The 25,439-nt window shown below is 45.5% G+C and overlaps 5 protein-coding genes across 5 annotated transcripts; all 5 read right to left on the reverse strand.

Moving 5' to 3' along the window:
* Positions 1-125: 125 nt before the first annotated feature.
* Positions 126-4,131, reverse strand: LOC139330055 (protein wntless homolog). The gene is made up of 12 exons (XM_070960785.1): positions 4,074-4,131; positions 2,644-2,907; positions 2,433-2,557; positions 2,193-2,348; positions 1,972-2,108; positions 1,380-1,548; positions 1,196-1,293; positions 1,056-1,119; positions 809-952; positions 640-723; positions 380-545; positions 126-277 (listed from the first exon to the last, which is right to left on the reverse strand). Exons 1-12 carry the CDS (start codon positions 4,129-4,131, stop codon positions 177-179), a joined length of 1,566 nt encoding a protein of 521 aa, XP_070816886.1. The 3' UTR covers positions 126-176.
* dr1 (down-regulator of transcription 1) lies at positions 3,403-6,714 on the reverse strand. Its single transcript, XM_070961864.1, has 3 exons — positions 5,822-6,714; positions 5,539-5,702; positions 3,403-4,420 (listed from the first exon to the last, which is right to left on the reverse strand). Exons 1-3 carry the CDS (start codon positions 6,039-6,041, stop codon positions 4,274-4,276), a joined length of 531 nt encoding a protein of 176 aa, XP_070817965.1. The 5' UTR covers positions 6,042-6,714; the 3' UTR covers positions 3,403-4,273.
* Positions 6,715-7,297: 583 nt separating this feature from the next.
* LOC139329755 (retinol dehydrogenase 8) lies at positions 7,298-10,031 on the reverse strand. Its single transcript, XM_070960181.1, has 6 exons — positions 9,890-10,031; positions 8,954-9,115; positions 8,618-8,797; positions 8,438-8,531; positions 7,819-8,002; positions 7,298-7,687 (listed from the first exon to the last, which is right to left on the reverse strand). Exons 1-6 carry the CDS (start codon positions 9,984-9,986, stop codon positions 7,451-7,453), a joined length of 954 nt encoding a protein of 317 aa, XP_070816282.1. The 5' UTR covers positions 9,987-10,031; the 3' UTR covers positions 7,298-7,450.
* Positions 10,032-10,311: 280 nt separating this feature from the next.
* scinla (scinderin like a) lies at positions 10,312-17,449 on the reverse strand. Its single transcript, XM_070961422.1, has 17 exons — positions 17,363-17,449; positions 16,165-16,357; positions 15,914-16,068; positions 14,985-15,146; positions 14,721-14,870; positions 14,427-14,510; positions 13,667-13,799; positions 13,437-13,525; positions 13,124-13,339; positions 12,904-13,037; positions 12,184-12,274; positions 11,737-11,907; positions 11,475-11,649; positions 11,273-11,388; positions 11,109-11,186; positions 10,943-11,003; positions 10,312-10,863 (listed from the first exon to the last, which is right to left on the reverse strand). Exons 2-17 carry the CDS (start codon positions 16,343-16,345, stop codon positions 10,694-10,696), a joined length of 2,166 nt encoding a protein of 721 aa, XP_070817523.1. The 5' UTR covers positions 16,346-16,357; positions 17,363-17,449; the 3' UTR covers positions 10,312-10,693.
* A 5,655-nt stretch (positions 17,450-23,104) lies between these two features.
* LOC139329812 (coiled-coil domain-containing protein 18) lies at positions 23,105-23,659 on the reverse strand. Its single transcript, XM_070960333.1, has 2 exons — positions 23,513-23,659; positions 23,105-23,406 (listed from the first exon to the last, which is right to left on the reverse strand). The coding sequence occupies exons 1-2, from the start codon at positions 23,598-23,600 to the stop codon at positions 23,189-23,191; spliced, it is 306 nt and encodes a 101-aa protein (XP_070816434.1). The 5' UTR covers positions 23,601-23,659; the 3' UTR covers positions 23,105-23,188.
* Between the last annotated feature and the right edge of the window lie 1,780 nt (positions 23,660-25,439).

Consider the following 25,439-nt stretch of genomic DNA (forward strand, 5'->3'; position numbering starts at 1 on the left):
AGCAAACAAAACTGCGATTAGCCAAGTTAGCACAGTTCAATTGCCACTTAGTGAACATGGGGCTTTGGGGTCTCTGGTGGCCCTCTGTGGACTGAGAGTCTACATTTACAGCCTGCAGTGTTTAAAAAGTGTTAATTTAATAAAACAGCTTTTCCACACCGCTCTGCGCCCGCCGGTCACTCCTCAGCCACCTTCCCGGTGATCCTGTAGGTCTCTGTCGGCCCCTGCTCTCCACACGTCAGCCAGCTCGCTCGGCTTTCTGCCCTCTCCAGCACATCTGTCAACAGTGAGCACAATCTTATGCTGTTTGCTCCGCTGACTGAGTAAATGTCTCTTTCTGTTTGCTTTCTTCCTTTGAGAGTGGCAGACTGTTACAGACCTGTTCGCCGACTGTCTCCTGACGTGTTTCTGTTGTGCTTGTGGGAGGGAGCATAGAGGAAGATGATGGTGAAAACATACAGGTTCCACATGCCGTACATCCCTGTGAGGAACGCGCTGTGGACCTGGAGGGTGTAGTCTCCACAGCGCCAGTGACCTTCACTGACCTGGTGAAAAATATAAAGATTTCAAGAGCCCAAAATGTCACAGTAGAATAGAAACTAAGATTTCCATGTTGATAATCAGAGGGGTGATACTTACTTGATTTACGATGAAGAAGATGACGGTCATGGCTGCACTTGCTAAAGTTACCAGCATCAAAAACTTGAACCTGAAGATTATTCCCTAAGCAAATGTGGAAAAACAGCCAGGATATTGTTGTTTTTCTTCTTTTATTTGTGATTCTGATCGTAAAATCCACAAAACCAACCTCGTAGCGCAGTCTCCTCGCCTGTGGCATGGCAGGAAGTTGCTGTATTTTCCCACCAATGCTCCTGAAGACACAGCGCACCATGGCACACAGGGAGAGGAAATACAGACAAACGGAAATCCCAGCCACAATAACGAAGGTAATCTGTGATGGCAGTCAAGGAAAAGGTGTGGTCCGTTTTTAAAGAACATTCTCATAAAGCAAAATCAGACTTTTTTATGATACAGCATAAATATCTGAAGGATACCGCCACGTTTGTCCCAGTGTCTGACGCCCAAACACTGTAGAACGGGTTGGTCAAATGAACGCCCCTTCACAAGAAATAAAGCACATGAATATTTAAAGAAATACGAAACCATAACACAGCAGAGCTCATCGTATCGTTACCTCTCACTCAGGTCAAACACGAGGAGAACGGATGAGCTGAAGACCACCAGCCCAACCTGCCACCAGTACGCCGAGAGCCGATTCCTCTGACTTTGGTCCTGAGGGATTTATTGTTGAAAGAAAGTGGATCACTGGCATGAAAGCACGAAGAAAAGCACATGAAGGAACGAGTAAATGTACTAACCATGAGGTGTTCGCCACAGAAGATGATCCAGAAACAGAAGAGCGTGGAGTAGAAGACGCCCTGTTGAACATCTTCAAACAGCAGCATCCACGTCCACTCAAAGCCCAGAGAGAGCCACTCCACCGGCACGTTGAGGAGCGTCATGGAGACGCCCAGAGCCAGAATCACCCTGTGCACGGCAAAAACACACCACAGCGACTCACATCTGCTCTCAAAAGACAAGTAACTTTGTGCTGCAGGCCGAGTATTGACCGACTTCAACCAGGTCCATCATGCACTTAAGATCGAGCATTTTTCCCTGCAGCACAGTGCACTTCTTTAAAGCATCACCTGTTTACCTGTTTACCTGCAGCTACCTGTGAGTTCACACTGAGTGAACAAAGAGCCTGGGCTGCACTCAGCGTTTCGACTTAAGAGCAACAGAGCTCTGATGTAACTTCACTTTACCTTTTAAAAAAGCTGATGCTGCCTTCAGTCTGCAAGAATATATCTGAAGATGCACAGATGTACGGAGGCCCAGAAGTGCCCAATATCAAATCAAGATGATCAAATCTGTATTTAAACTTGATTATTCTTCCTTCTCGGCTCATACTTTTCCAGAAGGACTGGAGGTCTTGCCATGAGGCTGATCCTGTGCCAGTACCAAACAGTTGCCCCAAATATCCAGGGACTGTAGGCCGTCTTCATGCTGATCCACACTTTGGTGAAGCCTCCGTTCTGGTGGATGCCCTTTGAGAAGACGGACAGTAAATGTCTCAGTGTGACACAGACAAAACATACGATGGAAGTGACATTCAAAAAGATTAAACTCACCACTATTTGGATGTCCTTTATTTCTCCAATGCCAACGTTCACGGTGTCATTCACAGGCAGGCGCAGGTTGATCAGGAAATATTTGTGGGCCACACTTCCCAGTTCCATGAACGGTATGGGATCACAGTGATAGAAGCGGCCTTCATTTTCGTATGTCTGCAAGAGCACGGCCTGTTACACTCAGCAGAGACAAATCTGATCATCCCACCACATGCACTGAACGCAGTCTTGCAGGTTTACCTTCGGGACTGCAAACGTGCACCTGAGCGGCCTTCGCTCCACCGACTGAAACTTTGTGGTCCACTCAGACGTCAGGTCATCCCTGTACGCCAGGCCAGCATCAATCGTGACGATAACATCATCTTCTACACAGACAGGAACACGATTCGGTGGATTATGTAACCGCCACAAGAAGCTGGACCCAATCGTGTGACTAAGAGACACCTCTTACCGATCTGATTGATCATTTTGAACGCGATGTCGAACTGCAGAACAGCCAGCATGTACTGAAACCAGGGGCTCATCTCCTTGTCGGGAAGAGGTACGTGCACTGCAAAAACGATGTCGTTGGCATCCAGCGTTTTAGCCAGCGGCTCGTCGAAACTGCGGATCTGCTGGCAGCGGTTTGATCCCCACGGCACGAGCCAGCCGCCAGCCCGGTGGCGATTAATGCATTTGGTGGCCAAGTAGCGGATGGCACTGGTGGGACTGGGAGCTGTGGGAAAGGGGGATCATCTGTCACAGACATTTGGTTTGAGTCATGACAGAATAAAGCTTCATTAAAAGAACCTGGGAGAAGTAAACTGACATTAACACAAACACATGCAGGACCACTTTGCACAAATACCATTTCTAAAGACGATAATTAATTAAAAAACAAGTAAAAACAATCTGATGACTCACCTATTAATGCTCCAACTATGATGGAAAGAACTTGGAAAACAAGAATAAAGAAACCCAAGAATGCCAGTTTCTTCGTGCTCATGTTCTCTATGATTGCTCCTGACATTTTTATAGAAGTGACGCTTGAGACTAAAAGCTTGTGGTCCCAGTCGGCTGAGTGCTCGTCTGCCGCTCCACGTCTGACTCCCCCGAGAGTGAGTGCACAGGGGGGTGGAGGGGTGGAGGGGGTGGGGGCTGTCATGCGTTTAGACTCAGAACAATACTCAGTAATTTAGCGTCACATGATAGAAAACATAAAACAGCTGTCTATAAAACATGATTCCTTTATTGCTTAAAGAATACAACTTTGTAGCATAGGCGAGTGAATGTGTGTCACAACTAGGTTACTTCTTTACACTGAGGACTGGCCACAGTCACAATGCAAATGTCTGATACTGCACCCGAGGAGAAGGGAAATAACAAACCGAGCCTGGATATCAAAGCATCTTACAAAGTCGTAGATTAATAATCCTTAACATTGTTTTCACTGACCTGGAGTCAGCAACGAGAATCACAGTAGCACCTACACCTTTAAAAAAAACACCGACTCTGGGCCGTTCGTCTGTCCTCAGTCTTTGGTTCTATGAGGCAAAAATGTCCCATCTGTGAAAGGTGAGGCTAATTAGCAATACTGTGGGTGGTTCAAGGTAGAAAGAAAACGCAACAGAAAGTATCTGAATGAGCTAAAATTAAACAAAACGTCCATACAGTCCTCTACTTTAAAAAAAAAATAAAATCTAATATTCACAACCCCTGAACCTCTGTTGCTCTGTTGACACCAGGTGGGGGGGGCGGGGGGGTCCACAACACATCCAGAAATCTACAACTTACTCACAACATAATGTCAAGACATGATTAAACAGAAGCAACCGGAAAAAGGGGGAAGAAGAGATTAATCAAAAACTTTATTAACAGCCTCTGCAAATCATTATCAGGTACTGGTGTCTGAACGTGTGGCTATCTTGAAATCCCCCTTCACCTTCTCTTCGCTGTCCATTCCAATGTGCTTTATCCATGTTACACTGATGTATACCAGCGGTCAAACACGCGGCATGTCTCTGTCGATGACAGCGCTGGGAGATTTGCGCACCAACACGGTCCCGGGAAGGGATTCGGACAAGTTGAACGCCGTCCTGGGATCACATGTCGTCCTCTTCGTCTTCATCCTGAGAGGAGCCGGCCTGCTGGGCGGCGCTGGCAGACGCCGCCGCCATCTGTGCCTGCTGGGCGGCCTGCTGCATCTGTAGCCACTCCTGCTGGGCGAGCTCGGCCTGCTGCTGCCGCGCCTGCAGGAGCGCATCAAAACAAAACAGAGGCGTAAGAGGAGGAAGACGAGCTGCGGAGCTTAGGAGGCGATTACAAGGGAATCACGACGGTGAGATGTGATGCTTCATTAGAGCTGAGCAACAGTCACTGTTTGACATGATAAAGATACGCAATGATGCACATTAAAGATGAAGATTAAAATAAGGTCTTTGCAACACAATACTGAAGCTCAGTTATATTCTCTATGACACCTTACAAGACGATTGATTTATTGATTAGCACAGCACTGCTGCCACTCCCCGAGATGAAAGCTCCATCCATTATTAGGACATCAATGTTAGCATGAAAAATCTTAGCATTTCTTGTTACAGGAGCAAATACAAAACGAGCCGGACTGATCACAGTGTCTGTTGTCTCCCTGTAGCCCTGGCATGTGGTTACATTCCTGAAGACCTGATCTGAGCCTGGACCCCCACAGACCCATCCACAGAGCCACAGCACATATGTAGGTACCACAACACCACACAGGTGTGTCCTTCCCAACAGCAGGTGCATTAACAGCACTACTTTTTCACAGCTTATATTTTAAAATATGTGCAGCGAAACAAGGGAATTGCTGTGAGAATACTGTGAAGTATAAAGTCAGCTCAATGAGTTTAGGTTTTCATGCTGCTCCATGAAGTTCAACACACACCGTTTTACTCAATTTTCCTCCAAAAATATGAAAGTGAAAGTCAATGCAACATATGACTGACTCCATCCCAAATGATCTTTACAATTAGAATACCTGAGCATGCTTGGATCAGTCCTCTACCTGCATATCTGACAGTACTTTGTACACAAAACTATTATGTGTAACTTAGTCTATTACTTTGTTCAACTTGTATACAATACAATATACATACATATATATATATATCACTCATTCAATGAACTTGAGATGTTTTTCGCTCTTCACTTACACAAACCAAGACTGTAATTTTACAACATACCACAAATAGTAAAACGATCTGTGTTGCAATCCCAATATTATTGCGTTCACTGAAAGTCACTCAGTGATTTCCAGCTCTCTTCTACGCTGCATGCACAGTAAACTGGAGATGCCAGTCCACAGCATGGACAGATGTGTTGATCGTACCTTGGCAAATAATTCCTGTTGTTGTCTGAGGAGCTCTTCCTCTGGGATTCCCAGGTTCTCCAGCCGGGAGCTCGCCTTCCTCCTCTTCAGAGCTACAGTTTTACACTCCTGCAGCACGTCTTTCACCTCCGTGATGTACGATGCGAAACCAAGACTCTCAAGAGCTGTGATGTGAAAACAAGAGGCGAAAGCCTAATAATTACTCTGTGGTTTAAGCTTCACGGCGGAGACGTGGACACACCCCCTGCTATACTCCCCAATGCACCAGCGGCTTTACACTCACCATTGATGACATGCTCTGGAGATATGGTCTTCTTGTCGGACTTGTTGCATATTTCATTTGCTTCTGAGGATATGAGGTGTATGAACTCTGTGCAGCAGTTAACCACAAGCTCTCTGGCGTCGTTCGCCACTCGGACGTTCGGGAGAGTTTCTTTAATCATTTTGTTGATAGCTGCTCTGGGGATGGTGAGGTCGTCGTCGTTTCCAGAGGAAGAAGCCATCGTGGCAGAAAAATGACCACAAACCAAGGAAATGAAAGCTTCTCGACAGAGTGGTGAAAAACGATAGCAGACGGCGTCAGGCCTTCTTGAGTTAATGGAGTTAACGTATAGCGCCCGGCAAAGACGACGTCAACACCAACTTAAATGTCATCAAAAAAAGACGTTTCCTCAAAGTTAGCCGGCTGGCTAGCTCGCTAACTAAGCTAACACGGATTTTTACGTGTTAAGATAAAAAAGGTGCAGTTTCCACAAACCACCGCCAACACATGGAATGTGACAGGAGACGAAAACGAAACGCAAAAGCACAAATATGAGAACACAAAAACGTCAACACTGGAAAATTATGCTTAGCTAGCTAGCTACCAAGCTAGCTAGTAGCTGTGGTCCCTGTCGCAAGCAAGCCGCAACCCAGACGATAAGTGAAAGCGGAGTCTGAGAGCATGGCTAAAGCTAGGCTAACAATGAACTGCCGCTGCCTTAGCGTCAGTAACTAACATTAAATAGTTGGCTGGGTGGAGGCGACGAGTAGAATAAAGTCGCCACAACACTGCGACTTACTCTGACTTGCATCGACCAAATGAGACAAACATGTCAAACAATCTTAAAGCTACTAGCAATCCATTTATAATTTTATATTCTGGGCAGCATTAGCTTAAATTTGTCCGGAAACAGCGTCAAAGGACCGGATACAGTGTCACCAAGAGTGGTTTGAAGTGGCCTAGCAAATGTTTACCGCCACCTACTGTTCGCCTAGCGAATTACAATTTTCTTTTCTGTTTTATTTCACCGTATATATTCAACAGTGTCCTGTTCTCTGTCTCAACTTATAAATATCTGTATGGAAAGGGTTCTCAGTAAATCCGTGTGGAGAGAGGCTCAGAGCAAACAGATGAATGGCAGATTACGCCACAAGTAAACTGCCTTCATAATCCAGTGTCCCAAACACAATAGGCATGTGACACAAACACAAGTGGATTAGTAATAATATCTTAAAAGATGTCTTCAAATACACATCACCCTTCGGTAAGGCATTGTAACTATCTGGACTGTCTGGATGCTTCATCTGATGATTAACTTTGTCGCTGCCCTTCATAGTTTTGCTTACCACAGTACTTAACATATTGTGTAATATGGGGCTTGGAGGCTTAACGAGTTAAGAGAGTTATGGTAGTCGGCTGAATGTATCAGTGTGTGGTTTAAAACCTACAGCAGGAGCTTGCAGACACATGCAAAAAGAGATTGCACAATCAAGATGATGGCTTTCATATTTTTATTTGTCCACAATAAGCACTGTTTCAGAATTTCATTACAAAGAGGTCATACAGCTAAAAATGAAATGAAAGAGAAGAGACAGGAAACCTGTGCATGGAGGAATGGATAAATATAACAAAGATGAGACCTGGACTCTGTTAGTTGCTCTTGTCCTTATCCAAAGTAAAGCTCTTTCGACTTCTCCAGCGCAGAAGTTTGAGGAAGTTCAGACTGGCGTTGAAAACCTTGTCATGCTCAAACACCATTTTGTAAAACGTGTCAATCGGGAGGTCGCCGTTGGGGTCAGCATATTTGAGCGTGGTCATAGGGGTGTAAAGCGTGTTTGTCTGATGACGGAAAGGGGGATTCTCCATGGTGATGATCTTGAGAGTATGCTACGAGGAAACACACAGAGCAGACATAAAGCACAGTTAAAACCATAGCTGGACTGAGTGATCCGCAGCGCTTTGCGGTCAGAGCGCTTCGTGACGAGGTGAAGAACATTTGTGGATGAGTAACAGTATACCTCTGCTATATCTTCAGCAGTCTGCCCGAGGGTTTCGAAGATTTGTTTGTAGTTCTTCAAGTAGATGTTCGTGAACATGTCAGCAGTCACTTTGTCAGCTTTACTGAGATCAGTCTTCAGGCCCTCGTCGTAGACTTTACGCTCAAACTCTGTTATCACCGGCCCGGGCTCGATCAGGCTGATGCTGAGGAGAGAGAAGGACGTTACAATCCATCCCTCCCAACAGGAAGCATGCACAGTTAAAAGCTAACTGAAGGCTACACAGCCAGTGTTCATATAACAGACTGTGATGGAACGTTTTGTGTTAAGCACAAGCACAGCCGCCCTGCAGAGCTGTTCCCTTTAATGTTCAGTCACTGAACACTGGAGGCTGTGACAGGACTTGCCCCAGACCAGGATGTTGTTTTTCTGATGGCATATTTTGGCTGGCACATTTCCATCTCTGTGTTAAGACAATGTTGAGTCTTGTTGTACAATAGATAATTAAGTGCTGGTTGGCAGGCATTTCATATGTTAGAGGGAGTGTTTTCTTGCTGAGCTTTGTGCTGAAAAACCAGTCGAACATGAAATGACCGTAATGCGCGTGTCTGCGTGTTCTGCAGAAGCATCTGTATCTTACTTGAGGTTAAACCTCAGTGCTTGAACGGCTAAGCTCTCACAGAAGCCTTCCACTGCAAACTTGGATGCTGCGTAGATGTCATTGAATAAAATTCCTGTAAAAGAGAAGAGAGTGAAACAGTGTTTAGACGATGTTCTGCCACCATAAACAAATGCTTTGTATGAACAGGTGTAGCCTCACCCTGGATGCCCATGACGCTGCTGATGACCACAATGTGGCCCTTCTTCCTCCTCTTCATGTCAGGCAGGATTTCCTTCAGCAGCCGCACCAGCCCAAAGAAGTTGGTGTCCATTACAGTCTTCATCTCATCAATAGACTGACACTCGATGGGTCCGATCAGACCCATCCCAGCGTTACTTACTGTGAGAGGAAGTCAAGCAAGGCAAGAACTGTTAGGAGTGCATAGTACAGCTGTTACGTATTGGAAACACATGCATGCTGTAGTCGCAGACCCATTCATTAAAAGCTGCACTCGCAGATTTTCTGACTACATTGAACCAAACGCTGTAGGCTTACTCAGAATGTCCACCCTGCGCCCAGGCAGGCTGTCCACGCAGGCTTTGATGGAGTCCTCGTTGCATACGTCCAGCTGTTTGATCTCCAGAGTCCTGCCCAGAGTCCGATCCGCTGCCTCGACCAGCGGCTCGGCCTTGCTCAGGTTCCTCATGGTGGCATAGACTACAAGAAACAACGTTGATCTGAAGCTGTCATTCTGTTCACCGCTTGTGAACAAGTGCTGGTGAAATTAAAGTCTACCAAGAGACAGCAGGCACTTTCTCTTAATCCTTTCTGTCTCTAAATGTCTGCTGCCGCACCAAAACGAAGGGGCTGATGCAGTTTTATTTCGGATGTTTGAAACGATGAAAAATGGCAGCTGTTCGACTCTTTTCCAGAAACAATGATCCAGTTTTTCTGGATGATCTGCAGACACTGGGATTGTTTCTTCTGGAAACCCTAACCCAGTTCCAACGAAACGTGTTGGCACTGTGTTATGTCAAATATCCAGCGTCTGGTGTTGGCACAACCTCAAAACACGCAACAGCAAAACAATCTGAGGACAAAATGGTGTCACTGATTGTTCTGTGTGTTTGAGTCAGTAAGTCTCTAAAAGCATCATCTGCACCACTCCTGAAGGGCTTATAACACCATCAAACCGCTAACAGTATTATTAGAAGTTGCTTGTGTTGCCAACATCTTAAATATTGCTCATCATTACCAAAGTTAAAGGAAGGCCCTCTCATCCTTTCCTAAAATTGTCATACAGTCCCTTTATGTTTACTCTCATTATCAAGGTTTCTGCAGGATTTCAAACTGCAAAACAGACACATCTCCTTTCTTTCTTTCCTTTTCTCCTCAGTCTATCTGCACACCATGTGACTCAAACTGTTCCAGAAATACAGCTGTCACTTATGGAAAATTCAGACAAAGCTTTTTAAAAGGTGGTAAATTTACCCATGAACCTTTTCTTCTCATCTTTTGCGATGCGGGCAGCCAAGGCGAGGCCGATCCCCGAGGAGCAGCCTGTGATGAGTACCACCTTCTGGTTCATTGTGCCCGCTCAGTGTTGGTCTTGCAGCTCCAGCAGCAGAGAACAAAGGAGGTGTCGTAGTGGAGGCAACGGGTGACGTGGAGGCACCTTTAAAGCCCCCTCCTTAATCCACAGGTCTGCAACTCAGCAGAAGCCTCGTGCACATGGCCTGTAGATTACCATCAAGCATGGCCGACACACGGCGCTGATGCCTAGTGAGGATTTAGGCTCATGATAACAAGTTTATTGTCGCAATGAAGCGTAAGCTACGAAAAAACGGTCAGAGACTCGACAGAAAAAGCCCACGTTCATGTTTGGATAAAGAAAAGTAATCAGGGATGCAAGACGAGTTTCAAAAAGCTCCGATTTTATTCAAATTCTTAATTTGTCTTTGCAAAGAAGGCTGCAGAAAGGGACATTTGACGTAGAGATACACATTCTTATTTTCACAAACACACATGAACTTGTGCCAGCACCTCATCTACGACAATACGTAAATCCTAAAAATTCCCTCGAGGCCACGCTGAAGCCAAAGGTCTGACTTCATACACCTGAGCTACTTCTCCAATCTCACAATTTAAGTCTGAGTTTGTCGTGTTATTTAAAAAAGACGCTTTAATGCTCAGTGCATCTCCAAGCTGCCCCCCACCCACACAGAAGCTCATGTTATCGGACAGGTCGATTACTTTGCAGACGTCTTGCAGATGCTCCTGCTCTGTGCTTTTCTTCTACTGCTTTTTGATACGAGCTTTCAAGCACTCCAGAGGGTCTCTGTCCCACATGTCGGGATCCCAGGCGTGGAACCAGCCGGTGAAGGTGGGTGGCTCCTCCTTCTGCTTGATGGTGCTGATGGGGATACCGCTGCGGCCAGAGGGGTCCGAACTCACATAATCTTGCGCTGGAAGAAAAACAAGATTGATTTGAGACCAGTCTGTCGCGTCATTTCTCCTCATCTCTGATAGCTCCGTTTGTCTCACCAATCTGGAGTGATCCAGTTTTCTCGACCTCGTTGGCATCCTTTCCGATCCAAACAAAGATCTGGTGGGAGAAACAACCTCAGGGATTTAGGCACGAGGCAGCGATAATAGTGAGATCTGCAGGAACTGAGACTGAATCGTTTCACTGAGGGTGAAGGCAGCATACCTGATCCCAGGTGTCCAGAATCATGACATCATCGCTTGCCAGATCCAACTGTGTGATTTCGCCGGGCACCTCCTCCGCCTAAAATGATCACACACAAGTATCGAAATAAAATAAATGACTGCACCCCCGTAATGAATTACATTAGCATAAGCTGAAATACTTACTATCAGCCTGCCTGTCTTGTTTGAGCAGCCAAACAGTCGTGGGAGCCTGACAGTCGACTGCAGGGTCTTGGAGGTCTGGTACTCTCCCTTTCCACCCAGCGCTGTCCAGAAACCACCTGACGAAGAGCAAACCACAGTTTTCCACAGGAGATATTTCACATCGTCATCCTGCAGGGATCAAAGCTCTTTGTTCAGCGCTCACCTGGCTCGCTGCCTTCCTCCACCTCAGTGGCAGTGCCTCCGAGCACGCCGGCAACATACTTGGCTGCAGTCATCTCCTCCGGAGTGCCTCCCTTTCCCTTCCACAGGAACAGGGACTCTGGCGTCTTCAGCACAAACACATCATTTGTATTCAGGCTGGAGGTAGCGGGCTTCACCTGAGGCACAAACAGGGGGAGAATGGTGTAAATCGCTCATTATAAAGCCTCAGTTTCCGCACGTTCATTGTAATAACCGAGGCTGACCTCAACAGCCCGTGTGGCTTTGGTGGAGTTCTGGCGGATGTGGAAGAGTCGTGTGCTGCCAGGCTTGCTCTCGCCACCTTTGCGGGACGTCCCACCCAGGTGGACGATCAAAGGCTTGTCCTTAAACAAGCTCACGAGGTGAGCAGGCTCCTTGCTCTGAGTGACACGAACCTGCCGAGACACAGCAGCAGCTGAACCTTCGTCCGTTGTGAAGAGAAGCGTGATAAGACTCGTTCACCCTGTTCACTCGAGTGAGTCAGTGAAGGAATACTTTCACATTTTGAGAATACTGTTTCTCCAGTCTTTATGCTAAGCTAACCGGCTGCTGGCTCCAGCTTCATGTTTGATCATCTCATCGATTCTGGCTAGGCAAACATGTTTCCCAAGATGTCAAACTATTCCTTCAAAGAAAGACTCCATCAATTGTTTCCACAGTAAGAATCTCACCTGGGTAGCTACTCCACCCATGGAATTGTCCAGATCGACGGTGAGAAGCGCTGAAGCGCCCAGTTCATCCTGAGAGCACTTCTGTCCTTGCCTAAAGACAGCAAAGCCACAGTGGGTTCAGAAATCATCCCTGCTTCCAACAAAATCAGAGCCAGAACCAGAGCCTCAGAGCCACAGGGGCCCACGAAGCTCCAGGTCCTCTGCTTGTCAGCTGGTTGCACATAATTTGATAAATGGCACCACTCGTCCAACACGCTTTCTTTGCCCTAAAGATGTCCTGTCATCCTGTCTGTTGGTCTGTCTGTGCACACTTTAGTCCAGACCGAAATATCTCAACATGAATCTGATGAACTTTCATATCATACAGTGAATCTTACTGACTCCCCACAACAACTATTGGATTACGATGAGCCTGCCTTTTATCTAGCGCCACCCACAGGTTTCAAATTTAAATCTAATCTAAAGACTGACTGCTTATGTGTAGATAACTGTCAAGTTTTGTCCCTCTCTTTAATCATTCACTCTCTTTTCATCTCTTTTTTTCTTCTCATTTTATTACACTTTCCTGATATTTTGTATAGATATCGTTATGCTGTCTTCTACGGTTCACTGTGTCATAATCTAGTATTGAGATCTTTATTATTTTTATTTATATTCTGCTCACATGGTGCATATTCCCCAAACAGGTAAATCCAGCCCTGCTGAAAATCTCGCACTCACCAGGTGTAGATGATATGCTTCTCTCTGCCTCCCGCCTTGTAGGTGTACAGCACCAGGTAACAGTCACCTCCAAAGAACTGTCCATGGGTGGATGGGTCCACAGGTACTTTGTCACCTCCTTCCACACGCCAAATCTGTAGACAGCCACCACTGTCACATCTACACGCTGACATTTAAAGAATGAATTACAGCATGATCATAGTTAGAGCAGTCACCACACCTGGACTTTCCCGGAGCCATCATCCACCATGGCGTGCTGGGCAGCCATGTTGCTGTCGCTGTGGAGTTTGGAAGCGTCAAAGGGAATCTGCTCCACCTTTGCAATGGTACCGATGGTGTAGGTCTCACTTGGGCCTGTAGTCTCATCCTTGTCCAACCAGTTGAAGAAGAAAGTCTTAAACAGGGTGGTCTCCGCACCTGCTGGCAACACCTGGACCTGTTCACGTCAGAAACACGCTGATGAGCAAGCTTACGCACAAACAGGCCAGCGGATGACGTTCTGGTCGCAGACTTCCACTGCATGGCCACATTACCTGAGTAGTTTTGGAGTAACCCTTGTCAGTGATGAACTTCTCTGCAACTTGCAATGCTTTGTCTCGCTCATCGGGACTTGCTTCCTTCCCTGCCGTTTGGGCCGTAGTACAGAGGTTAGAGACTTCAAACTCAAATCTATGAATGAGTCATATTTTCCCAGCTGCAGCATTGATAAATACACAAAACAAGTGTTTGCAAAGAACAGGAGGTTGCAGAAATGTTCTAATACCTTTCCAGACAAATATCTTATTGTTTCCTCCGTCGTCCAAGATGTAGCATTCAGTCTGGGAGAGGACGTCTTGTTTGAATGGGGTTTTTTCAGGCAGCAGGGCTGTTTTCATCGAGCCAGACGCGTCAGAAATCTAGAAGGTAGAGAGAGGATCAAAACATCTGCATTGATCATCTTCCAGTTTTCACATTTAGCGGCTGAAATGTTCTCTGTGCTGAGTGTTTTTGATTGCTGGTGCGTCAAAAACGAACATAAACGACACAAATAAATGGAGTGAAAGCGAAGACAAATGAGAGACGGAATGGACAGACGCACATGCAATAACATAAAGCAGGTACTCTGACGTATGTGGCAGTATCTTAATTTCTCTGAGCTAATTGGTCATGTGATTTTAAGAGGTGGGCCTATGATTATGATTGGTGGCGTCACAAATAGCTTGGAGGCCAATCCTGGTCCAGTACTCTCAGGCATGATGTGGAAACTGAAGCCTCCGCTGCACAAACACTGAGAATAGACTTTACAGGGACGGAGGAGACGTCTTCTGTCCAGCTGTTTAACTCCGATTTTATAACATAATCATATATAACGAGAGAGGAGGAGGAGTAGCTGCCATTTCAAGGATTTCAGTGTTGTGATTATGCTTTTTTCTGCAAAAACCACACCAGGCACACATTAGATAGTTCTTATGTCCGCCTTAATACATGTGGTAACACACACTCACAGGAATTCATTTCAAAACTGAGCCTTCGTGTGAATTTACCAAATAGAGAGATGGTTGGCTCTTCTGCTTAACAGCGGCGACATCAGGGGTTCCAGGCGGGAGGTCGGGCTTGGGTCCAAGCACCTATTAACACACACACACACACACACACACACACACACACACACACACACACACACACACACACACACACACACAGAGAGATTATAGCACCACTCTTCTTCGTCGCAGCCAAAGGAGTCAGATTAAATCAGATCCTCAGTCCTGAATATTCAAACAAGTTTCTTGAGTAAAACTGTTCAAATTCAGAAGTGAATGAATAAAAAAGCTCACCTTAATGACAGCTTCCGGCTCAGAGCCTTCATCAATCATCTCAATGTTGCCGCGGCCCCGTCGCTCATTGTCTCGGATATCAACGGCCAGCTCAGTGGTTTTCAGGCGTTCGTACCGGTTGGATTCACTGCCAGACCAGTGGAAGATGTCCTAACATTTGACAGAGAGGAGCAGAGGAAACGAAGGTGGAAAGTTATGCTGAAACAACACCTGAAGGATTTCCCTCTAACATATTTTGAGTTAGTGGTCCCTGCTCTAGTTCACCTTTCCCAAGTCGATGATGAAGCAGTCTCCTTTGTTGAAACTGGACCAGGAAACGGGCACCTCCGTGGCTCTGATCGTGCGACGACCTTTAACCTGCAGCACGCGTTGAACATCTGCCTCATTGGTAACCACATGCTTGAACCCTGAGGCCACGCCACCTTGCTGAGATCGCAGTCGAGACGAAGAAAGTGTTAGAACTACTACATTAAACTACAGCTGCATGGTGCGTAGATTTCAGCCTGCTAATCATGGGTGCAGAGATCAGTATTACAGGAACAGTTTGGCTGTTGGCTGTTGTAGAGCTGCAGCCAGGAGGCGGTTATCTTACCTTGGACATGGTCAGTCCGGTTCTGTCCAAAGTCAACAATCTCTGCCTCCCTCCAAAGCTGATCAATTAACATGTTAAATCTTGTTTTTACTATCTCTAACAACCAAAGTGTAAAAAAGACACACCAGACAAGCTGTTTCCCCGTTTCCACTCTTCATGCTAACCTATTCTTCATATTTTAGTATCAATCTCCTCCTCTAACTCCTGTCAGGAGAGTATATTCCCCCAAAATGTTGAACTATGCCTTTAAAGATATTCAGATTCTGACTTTAGATGATTCGTATTTAAGCAAAGCTGCCATGTCTGCACTGCTTTCTGCTCGGCCTGTTTAAACTCTCCGTGGAAACCTCGAGCAGAAAACCTGAGGGAGCAGCCAACCACGAGTCCAAACAGGTCCCAAAACAGCGCTGCGATGAGGTCTACTTCCCACATAAACAAGTAATACTGAAACAACACCTTTAGCTCAGGTCATTACCCTCATTTCACTTCACAATTAGTTCATCTCTCTCGGTTCCTAAAGGCAGAGCTTATTCATGTCTGTGAAAAGATGTTTTAAATGATTACCCATAATCCCAATCTGTGTGCATAAATCACGTTTCACCTTGTATATGATGCCCTTCTTGAAGTAGCCCTGAAAGGTGACTGACTCTTCATTTTGATACTCAGTGAACTGGACTGGCTGTCCACCCAAGTATTCATCCATCTGGGTCATGAAGATGGCAGCACACCCCTTCTCGTCCTGGGACGAGTCACTGCCTGCGATACAACAGGCAACAGTTAAAAAAGAACAATGGCTGTACAATAAAGAGAGGCATTTCCACATTAAGACAGTTTGCCTTCTAAGTCCAATACCCATCCATGTGTGAATGCTGTAGGTAGACATCTTGGTGGTGAAGAGCACGATGTAAGCGTCTCCGGTGAAGAAGCTTCCGTGATGTTCAGAAGGGACTGGAAACAAATCCATCTTCTCAATCCGCCACACCTGCAGGCCGGGCTTCTTCCCGGCCATCGCAAACTGTTTGTGGGCAGCCATAGTGCTCAAAACCTGAGAGGAGACACGGCATCATTGACAAGAAACCATCAGGTCACAGCAAGGACCATGAAACAGGAGCTCAAAGAGTGTAGATTAATCAGTTTCTCCACTGACAGAAAATTAACTGGAATTGAGGAGATTCGCTGCTTCTGGTCTTCTTATGTGATTTCTGATATTTCATAGACTACTTTTGAATTCGGCCACTGAGACGCTTGAAATCAGGTTACTCTTCGTGTCATGTTTGAATTAGAGTGAAGAAAAACTGCCACCATAGAGGGAAAACCCTTCAAAATAAAAGAACTAAAGTCCACTTCGTAAGACAGCCTTGATGTTGAGAATGTGATGGTGCGCATCACAAAGCATTCAAAAGTCACCCGTTTCATCGACAGCACATTATGTTGTTCTGTATTTATTCTGCAGTAGGTGCTGTTTAACCTGTCGTGCAGGCTGTTGGTATAAGAAAAGCTGAAAAATCACCTGATGTAGCGACCAGGGAGTGTCCTCCCTGTTTGCTGCCAAAGTGCAGTCAGGTGTTGGTATTGTGGAGCAGGAAAAGCCTCCTCATGCAAAACAAAGCCATGGAGACCCACCTTAACCTGCACCGTGTTTTTTCCACCCGTGGAATATGAGGGGAAAACTGGTGTTGTTTACAGACGACATGAGCACGTATGCACACATATAAACACTTATTTACATGCTGTCATATTGATTACATTTCTTTTAACCAGACCCAGAGGAAAATTAACACGTTTCTTTACGCATTCTTTTTCTGCACTGAACACTGACTTAAATATTGAAAATGTACTTTACACATAATTATCGAGACTGTTTTGCTTCCTTTTGATGCAGAAATCACCGCGAGCGACATCAGTCTTTCAGAGACTTGTTGCTAGAAAAAATTAAGGCGAAATCTTCTTTCTCAGTTTGATGAGTGAAAAGCTGCAGAGTGATTTCTTAGTGTCCTGCAGCCTTTGGCAAAGACACGCAGTCTGCAGATCATGAAGAGTTTTCTGTTACCTGGTGAGGAGAGGACGAGGACAGTGTGAAGAAGCTGACGCGCTGCTGCTGCTCCTGCTGCTCCTGCTGCTCTTCCAGGTTTGCCCTGCGCTCAGGTCTGCTTTAAAGCCTGGAGGGACATCCGCGTTCTGCAGAGAGGCGTGCCGACCCATCCCAGTCTGCGAGAAGGGCTGCAGCTTCCCTGGCAAATAACACCGTGCTTCATGGAGAAATAGTGACTGAGAAGCAACATCTGAGAAGACTCCTTCTCCTAAAGCCTAAAACTGTGAAGTGGCCCCTGGATCGGGCTGCTGTCAGTGGACCCACGCCTGAAGCTTGCCTTTTAATATGTCTGACGACGGCCTTCACGCCACAATCACAACTTTGTACTGATTAAACAAAGGATGCGCAAATATTCACCTGATGGAGGCGCAAGAGGGAAAGTCAGAGGGTTTCATCCTCAGGGGACCATGAATGTCTGTGCAAAGTTTATGGGAATCCGTCCAACAGGAGCAGAGACTGGCCATGCACATTTCCTTTGAGCTTTTCATGCATTATAGACCTGATCATGAGTGTAGGACCGCAAGACTTTTACAGGTGATCAGACCTCATTCAGGCTAATAATACAGCTAAAACTGATGTACTCTCATTTAGTCACGTGTCAGCCTTAAAAGAGCGATCTTGTAATTATCTCATTAACTTTTCAGTTTTCTCAGCAGCACTGACTCAGTCACAAGAACCAAATACTTCAAATCCAGACCAAATAAAGAATGCTTATATTCAAAAATAACACATTAACATGCAGAATTCAAAGACTGGACCTAATATGGGCTGTCGAGTCACCCGTTTCTCCGTCGCCCAGTGGATCTGTAACAGCATGAACAGCTGGCCATCCCCTGGATGCCATTAGATTTCACACTTAGTCCTCATGTCTGGCTGCGTAGTTGATTTGGCAGTTACACTGTTGTTATTTTGGCCGGTGATTGAGTCAGGGCTGTGACTGTATGTCACTGGCTGGAGTTTGTGGCCACTCTGTCTCCCATGTGGCAGCTCGACAGAAAGGGAAGGCACAAATCTCTCCTCTGAGCTCCGGCGGTCGCCCTAAGTTAGGGCTTGGCCCATCACTCCTACTGTCAGAGCTGCATCAGCACATTCTGCCTCATTGTGTGGTGTACACACAATTCACACCCCCCCTGACGTGGAACAAACTGCATGCCTCCACAAGACACACACACAAGCACACAGGCTGCCAACTGCAGGCTATTTGTTCAAACTTGAGTGGGACTAAACACTCCTGCACTTACATAACTATGGAGGACACGGGCGGCTATCATAACCTGCAGGGCCACAAAATTTCACATGAAAACATCTGATCACTGCTGTGAAGCACACGCACACCCACAAGTCTGAACAACAGTCAACAGATACAAGCAGATACATGAAACACTGAGACACATTTGCCTGCAGAGCCTCATAAGGTATGATTTCCTGCAGCAGCAGCACAAAGGGATTTCACTTGTTACTGCTGGGCAGGATCATTGATAATTTATCAGTTTACTCAAGAGTTAGATAGGATTGGATCTTCCAGAAATGATTAAAGAAATAGTTTGACATTAGATGAGAAGATTCCTAAATAATATTCCTGGAATATCTGCAATCCCCCATAGATATAACACCCACACCCCGGCCTTCATTTAACAAGCTTTACTTTCAGTGTATATGGGATTTATCCAGGTGACAAAGACAGAGAACAATAACTTGGCAGCGAAGGTATCTGAGGTCGTACGAGTTTACCTGAAGTCTGCAGCTGAACTGCAGGTGAGGGGTGGGGCTGTGGAGGTGAGTGTGCTGCATTTGCTGGTTCTGAGCAGATCACTGTTGCACAGACAGCATTGTTGACTAAGCCAAGACAGGAAGCAGCGTTACACACACGCAGTACACTAATAACAAATCTGTAAAATGATGTAGTAAAGAATCAGCTGTTGTAAATGACGGACTGATTGATGAATTTATCTCAAAAGCCTGGAACCACCTATTAACCACAGAGTCCAGCTGTTCAATGCATCCCACTGATTCTGCACATGAAGCTCAGCATCCCAGCCAGGAGGAGCAGTACTCTGTGAACTGTGTACAAGTTGTCTTCTGTGGCTCTGGAGGAGCAAGAACAAGCCTGAGAGAATCGCCCACGAAGCAGCCACAGCGATGTGATGTCTGTCTGGGCATGTTGATGTTTAATACAAAGCCTATATTGAGCAGTGAGGATGAGGTTTGTACATAAGTACCAAACAGGATTCAGGCTTCTGGAGATTCGCTCAAAGGGCCACAACACACACCAGCAGCTTAGGACGCGAATCATTGGGCATTGAACCTCACAGACAGACAAGAGAAAACCGACTTTGGTGACTGAAACACTCGGTTAAGCTTCGGGGAAGATTGCTCTTGAATGTAGCACACGCCCATCCACCACCTCAACCGACTCGCTCTTCCTCTCCACCTCGTTACAGAAAGGGCATCGGCTTTGTGGTTCTTCCTTGTGATCTCTTGGTGTGAAGTTAGCTTTCAGTTTATTTGGTTTTGAGGTTTCTGTCTGCATTCCAGCAGAACGGTTCCCAAATAAAACGCCTCTGACAGAGCTGACTGTGAACTCCTTTCTACCAAAGGACATGTGCTCATTAAAACAGCTGACAGTGTGTTCTGCTGATCGTTCAGAGCCACAGGGACGCTGGTTGACAACTAATGAAACTGCAGGATCTTTAAGTATTTCAAAAATCCAGTGGCAACAAGCCTCTGAGCACCACATCCATTGTTACGATGCCAGTTTCTGGGCTTTTTGGTTTCGATGCATGTTGCAGAACTGTCACAACAAGGACATCAGTCATAGCTCTGATGGCAGTAGGCTCTTCTTTGTGCATGTATAGTAAACATAGCATCAGTTCACACAAACAATGTCAAAGCCTGTTTTTTTAATCTGCTGGTTGTGTCACCAGTGCTTACACAATCTCACAGTGGGTTCATTATGCAACACATTCTTACAGTAGTCGGCAGTCGGTTTCCTCTAAAATCTTTAATCACTGAGGTGGTTTGGTCTGTATTTTCAGCTGCATCAGTGCTTCTGAATGATCCTTGGAATATTGTAGGAATACTACAGACTGCAGTATGTCTATATGAACCTCTCACTCATTCACGACCAGTTGTTGCTTCACTTTGATCATAAAGCTGACACTCGGTTACATCACAGTATAGAACTGAGTATTTGTAGTTTACAGAATATTGTAGATCTGAGATGAAACTGACTGAAAGGACTGAGAGAAAATGTGCATCTACAGATCTGTCGGCTGCTTCAGCACCACGGACAGCACCGTGGATTCATCAATATATCATATTTCATCCATGGTCAGGGTGTAGATTCTGACAAAGCAGTGGTTCCCAGCGTGGAGTCTCAACCCCTCCACTAGGTGTCGCCAAAGCTTCACAGGGGTTTGTGACGCCTTCTTGATTTCAACATCAGCAAATAAACCAGCATTGCATTCATACATGTTGAGAAAACTAAATGAAATTATTATTTTTAAACTTTAGATTGTTTTTTTTTTATAAAACTTGTGACAGGATAACAGCACAGTGAAGACCTGAACACATGCATGTTCACAGAGTTTAAAAAGCCTCGTCCTGCATTAGAAAAGGGAGCAGCGAAAACTAGAGAAAAGAAACTCTGAACTCTGAAAGAAGCTTATATAAGAATGTTAAGAATGATTGCCAAAATACTACTACTACTAATAATAATACAGGCTGAGAATTGCATTAAAAGTTCCTAAAAATAGTAAGAAAACTAATTTCTTCTGCAATATCGACGGATCGAATCACTCATTTTTCAGTCTTCCTGCAGTTACTGTGCTCACTACTTGAATTAATTGCACAGATTATAGTTTGTTATGTGCTGTAACTGTTTTTGCTTTGAATATATTATGAAATATCCACACAATAAGTCACATGGACAGTTTACTCAAATTCAACTAAACAAGCTGTTATAGAGGATGGATGGCAGGTTAACAAGAGGGATCAATTTTGATCATTTTGCTAACAAAGGGGGTGAGATCCCCCCTCATTTCCCCCCAAATCACCTGCTGGATATCCACGATACAGGTACGACAGTGTCTTGGATTTGATAAGGAAGCAGACAGCATGAATGAGACAGAGGAGAAGTCAATCCAAGAAAGCAGCTGCACACAGTGAGCAGTCTATATGACTTCGGCCTGTCATGGTGGTATAATTGCAGCTGCGCCTGGGTCAGCGTCAGCCTCACAGCATGTGACTCTGTGCGAAACAAGCTGTGCTAAATTAGGTGTGATCACATCTCTGCCACAGGGAAGGCACAAACACAGCTTTCAGATGACTCACCGCAGGAACCAGACAACAGGCTATTGATCCCAGAGAGAGTCCAAACACAGGAAGACACTCTTCTGTCATCAGGGACGAATAGGTTACAGAACAGACCTGTCTGTAATGCAGCGTTCAACGTTCACATCTCAGGGTGATTCGCACGCACGCCTCTGACAGGAAATGATCAAACAGTTCATCTAAAAGACAATTGGGAGCAGCGTTTTTTCTCTGTATATCAGTCCTACAAAGACATTAAAGCAAGACGATTTCTGCTGCTTCTCACTCGTATTTTATGTTGATATATTGTATACACAGAAATACAGCCACTATCATCAACAACATAATTACTTTGTAAGAATTTAATAACATCACAACGACTAATCAGCTGTTTCATTTACAGACTAACATTACAAAAGACAACGTTATTATAGGAAGGGCTGAATTCATTAAAATCAGGTTCATGAAGATTAACATGGAGGTGATTCGTGGAGCTGCGGCTGTCACTGATGCTATCAATCAGGCAGATATTCTCTTTTCATAAATAGAAACAGCGACCCAGAAAAGCCTTTCTGAAGGCCGCTGGGGGTGTTTTTAGGAGCTGAATAACAGTCATTCTTGCCCCTGAGATGAGTCCAATCTTCATATTTTAGGCTATGCAATACTGTGTGACTGTATGTATGTGCAATGTGGTTCTGTACTGTGCTTGAATACAATTTTGAGGTACTTATACATGAGTATTTCCATTTTCTGCTACTTTATACTTCTGCTCCACTATAATTCAGAGGCAAACATTGTTCTCTAAGATAAATTAAGATAAAACTTCATTCAGAAGCTACCCAGCAGATATAAAGTAGTTAAACCATCTTTTCCAGCTTCAACATTACAGTAATGAACACATTCATGCATCAATGATTATAATCCAGTAATCTGAAATATGCCATAATGCATAATGAGTACTTCTACTTCATACTTTTAAGTATGGTATGATGCTTACACCTTTGCACAAAACATTTAAATGAGTATTTCTACATATTACTGCTTTTACTTAAGTTCAAGGTCTGAGTGCTTCCTCCACCTCTGCAGAACACACTCTTGGAAACATGAACAATCCAGTGCACATCAACACTGAGCCACCAAAATATGAGATTAATAAATGGGGAATTAAGGAAGAAGGGGCTGTTTTAATAATGTGTGGAGGCAGGGTGTGAAAAACTGAGAATAAAGTCTTTTAAACTTGGACTATGGATGCCAAACAACGGCCTCACTGCAGAGACGGAGGACCAACACAGCAGCTCAAGTGTCTTTCCTCTACCGCTGAAGCAGTGTGTCTGCGGTCCTGTTAGATGTAAACTCTGCACGGCTTTGTTAGCAGGATGTGGGGCGTCAGGTCCGGCATTCAGTCGGTGTGTTAGAGCTTAAAAAAGGTCAAAACCTTGATCCGAATCAAAAAGCAGCCACAGAGCCGATGGTTCACCTGAGCCCTGCCGCCAGCTTCTCCATCGCAGCTTTGCGCTCTTCTGCTTTCTGCTGTGAGCGGCGCAAGACGTTCCTCAGCTCCTGAAGGTGGTCCAGGGTGCCCACCAGCTCGCCTTTCACCGTCTTCATCTGGCTCTCCAGCATCTGCGTGTGATGGAGGGAGTTCCTCCTGTATCGTCTGCTGGAGCGCACCTTTTCCTCCAGGTCCTCCACTGCAACAAGCACCCAGGAAACACATCACGCACCACAACTACCAACAAGACAACAAGACTCAAGCAGCTCAGACGTTAAGTGATAACGTTTGTTCGTGATACAGACCCATGTTCTCCTGGAAGCCCTTGCTCTCTGAAGCTGACTCTGTCTTCTTGTCCAGCAGGTTCTTGGTCTGCTGCAGCATCTTCTCCATCTTGGCGAGTTCGCCGGCCTTCGTGTCGCTGTCTCGACGGCTTTTCAGCAGCTCCTGCTCCCTCTGGGTCAGCTCACCGTGATGCTTACTCATGTCGAGTGATAGAAATCTAACCAGCACAGCCTGAGACCTAACAGGGCAACACTCAGTGACCTGCTTCACCACAGCCAGCAACCTCAAGTGAGCATGAGACCCAGGGATGATGCCTCTACACCTGATTTCGACATCCAATAACGCTCCACCCTGGAACACAGACCTCCCTCTCTGCTGCTGCACATGAAACGCTGGTTTGTTTGCAAATGAACTGTGCTGCTGGTGGTGTTTGGCTTTTTATAGGCCATAACCTCAGCACATGTCTGGAAGTCATCTGCAAACAGCCAGCTCTCAGTGCACACCATTACAATCTTCAAGTCATAAGACCAGCTTCACGAAGCCCTCGAGCAAAATGGACAATGTTTACACCTCCTCGTGGGTGACAGAGCGCTCAGGAAGAGCGAAGGTTGGTCAGCTTGTTTGAGAAGAAACCCAACCGCTGTCTTTATTCACACCTGAGGAGGAACTTTGAAACAACATGAACAATGTGAAACCACAGATCTGAGCTCTTTGACATACTATATTAGCATGAGCATGAAACTTTGAAATAAGCATCAGGCCAAAACTGGAGAGATCGGTGAAGTTCCAACATTAAAAAAGAAAAACTGGATAGAAACGACGGCATCTTTCAAGAGAGACAAGCACGAACCTTCTGTATCCTCTTTTATTGATCACGTTTCTAGAAACAGGAACAATGGCAGCTACAGAGCTCTGTCCTAACGCTGTCCCCGGATCAGCGCCTTGGACACCGGGCGTGACACACACAGGTGATGCACCCGAGCTGCAGAGGAAGCAGAAGCAGGTTTTAGACTTTTATCCTTAATCACAGCGGAATACGAAGAGCGCAGCCCGGCTGTGATCCACAGACATATCTGTAGAATTGTTTCATTTGAATAAAGGCCTCCCTTGAATTTCTTCAACTTCCACAAAATGTTTCGTAAAGAATAAAATATCTTGTTTAATGCAGTGCATGACTCGGGCAGTAAAAGAACATTTATGATCTCTGGCATATCAAATAGACAGAACACAGTCAGCAGATCCCATAACTCCAGCCAGAACCCCTCATCCATCCACATTCCTGCTGCAGGCCTTGAAGCTGCATGTGAACTGTGATCCGCTGCACATTTAATGACATGAGACAACAACAAAGCAGCACCCTTTACTGATAACTTTCAGCTCTGTAAGTCCTGATGGCTCACAAACTGACCCATGACACTCTGTCCATTTAGTTCACATTTAAAGGAGAAGTTTGGCGTTCTGGAAGTGATGCTTATTTGCTTTTGTTGCCGAGAATACGAGTGGAAGATCAATACCATTATCTGCCATCTCAGTGTGAAGCTACAGCCAGGAGACGGTCTGGCTTGTGTTATTAGTGAGCGTTCCAGGTGTTGAGGTTGCAGTTTCCCAACATTTTCCGGCTTTGTGCTAATCTAAGATAGCCGTCGTCTGGATGTAGCCTCATATCTGATGGTCAGATGCAGGAGGCACATTGAGCATCTCATCTAACTCTCAGCGGGAAAGAGTTCACACTTCTATTTCCTTAAAGGTATCAGCTCAGCAGCCCTAATCCAGACAGCAGCAGGTTGAACTGTCCTTTGACGGGTCTTTTGGATGAATTAAAGAGGTAAGCAGCTAATTAATCAGCAGATCTATTCGGCATTAATAAAAGCGTTCATTTATTACATTCGCATCTCGATTGTTCTTGCCTGAAAGCTTGAGCAGCCTCATGACACATGTTGTCTCATG

Source organism: Chaetodon trifascialis, chromosome 4 (assembly GCF_039877785.1).
Source record: "Chaetodon trifascialis isolate fChaTrf1 chromosome 4, fChaTrf1.hap1, whole genome shotgun sequence".
In the NCBI taxonomy this organism is placed as follows: domain Eukaryota; kingdom Metazoa; phylum Chordata; class Actinopteri; order Chaetodontiformes; family Chaetodontidae; genus Chaetodon; species Chaetodon trifascialis.

Excerpts from the sequence above, each read along its gene's own strand:
- LOC139329755 (XM_070960181.1), bottom strand. The coding sequence starts at position 9,986 with ATGAACCAGAAGGTGGTACTCATCACAGGCTGCTCCTCGGGGATCGGC. Across the intron at positions 8,003-8,437 it reads GCACTGAGGTTTAACCTCAA|CATCAGCCTGATCGAGCCCG; the intron begins GTAAGATACAGA and ends CTCTCTCCTCAG. Across the intron at positions 7,688-7,818 it reads CTGCTGAAGATATAGCAGAG|CATACTCTCAAGATCATCAC; the intron begins GTATACTGTTAC and ends GTTTCCTCGTAG.
- dr1 (XM_070961864.1), bottom strand. The coding sequence starts at position 6,041 with ATGGCTTCTTCCTCTGGAAACGACGACGACCTCACCATCCCCAGAGCA. Across the intron at positions 5,703-5,821 it reads TCCAGAGCATGTCATCAATG|CTCTTGAGAGTCTTGGTTTC; the intron begins GTGAGTGTAAAG and ends TTCACATCACAG. Across the intron at positions 4,421-5,538 it reads AACAGGAATTATTTGCCAAG|GCGCGGCAGCAGCAGGCCGA; the intron begins GTACGATCAACA and ends GCGCTCCTGCAG.
- LOC139329812 (XM_070960333.1), bottom strand. The coding sequence starts at position 23,600 with ATGGAGAAGATGCTGCAGCAGACCAAGAACCTGCTGGACAAGAAGACA. Across the intron at positions 23,407-23,512 it reads GGGCTTCCAGGAGAACATGG|TGGAGGACCTGGAGGAAAAG; the intron begins GTCTGTATCACG and ends TGCTTGTTGCAG.
- LOC139330055 (XM_070960785.1), bottom strand. The coding sequence starts at position 4,131 with ATGGACAGCGAAGAGAAGGTGAAGGGGGATTTCAAGATAGCCACACGT. Across the intron at positions 2,349-2,432 it reads GCACGTTTGCAGTCCCGAAG|ACATACGAAAATGAAGGCCG; the intron begins GTAAACCTGCAA and ends GTGCTCTTGCAG. Across the intron at positions 724-808 it reads CGAGGAGACTGCGCTACGAG|GGAATAATCTTCAGGTTCAA; the intron begins GTTGGTTTTGTG and ends ACATTTGCTTAG.
- scinla (XM_070961422.1), bottom strand. The coding sequence starts at position 16,345 with ATGGCTGCCCACAAACAGTTTGCGATGGCCGGGAAGAAGCCCGGCCTG. Across the intron at positions 15,147-15,913 it reads AGAAGGGCATCATATACAAG|CAAGGTGGCGTGGCCTCAGG; the intron begins GTGAAACGTGAT and ends CTGCGATCTCAG. Across the intron at positions 13,340-13,436 it reads GTTACTCCAAAACTACTCAG|GTCCAGGTGTTGCCAGCAGG; the intron begins GTAATGTGGCCA and ends TGACGTGAACAG.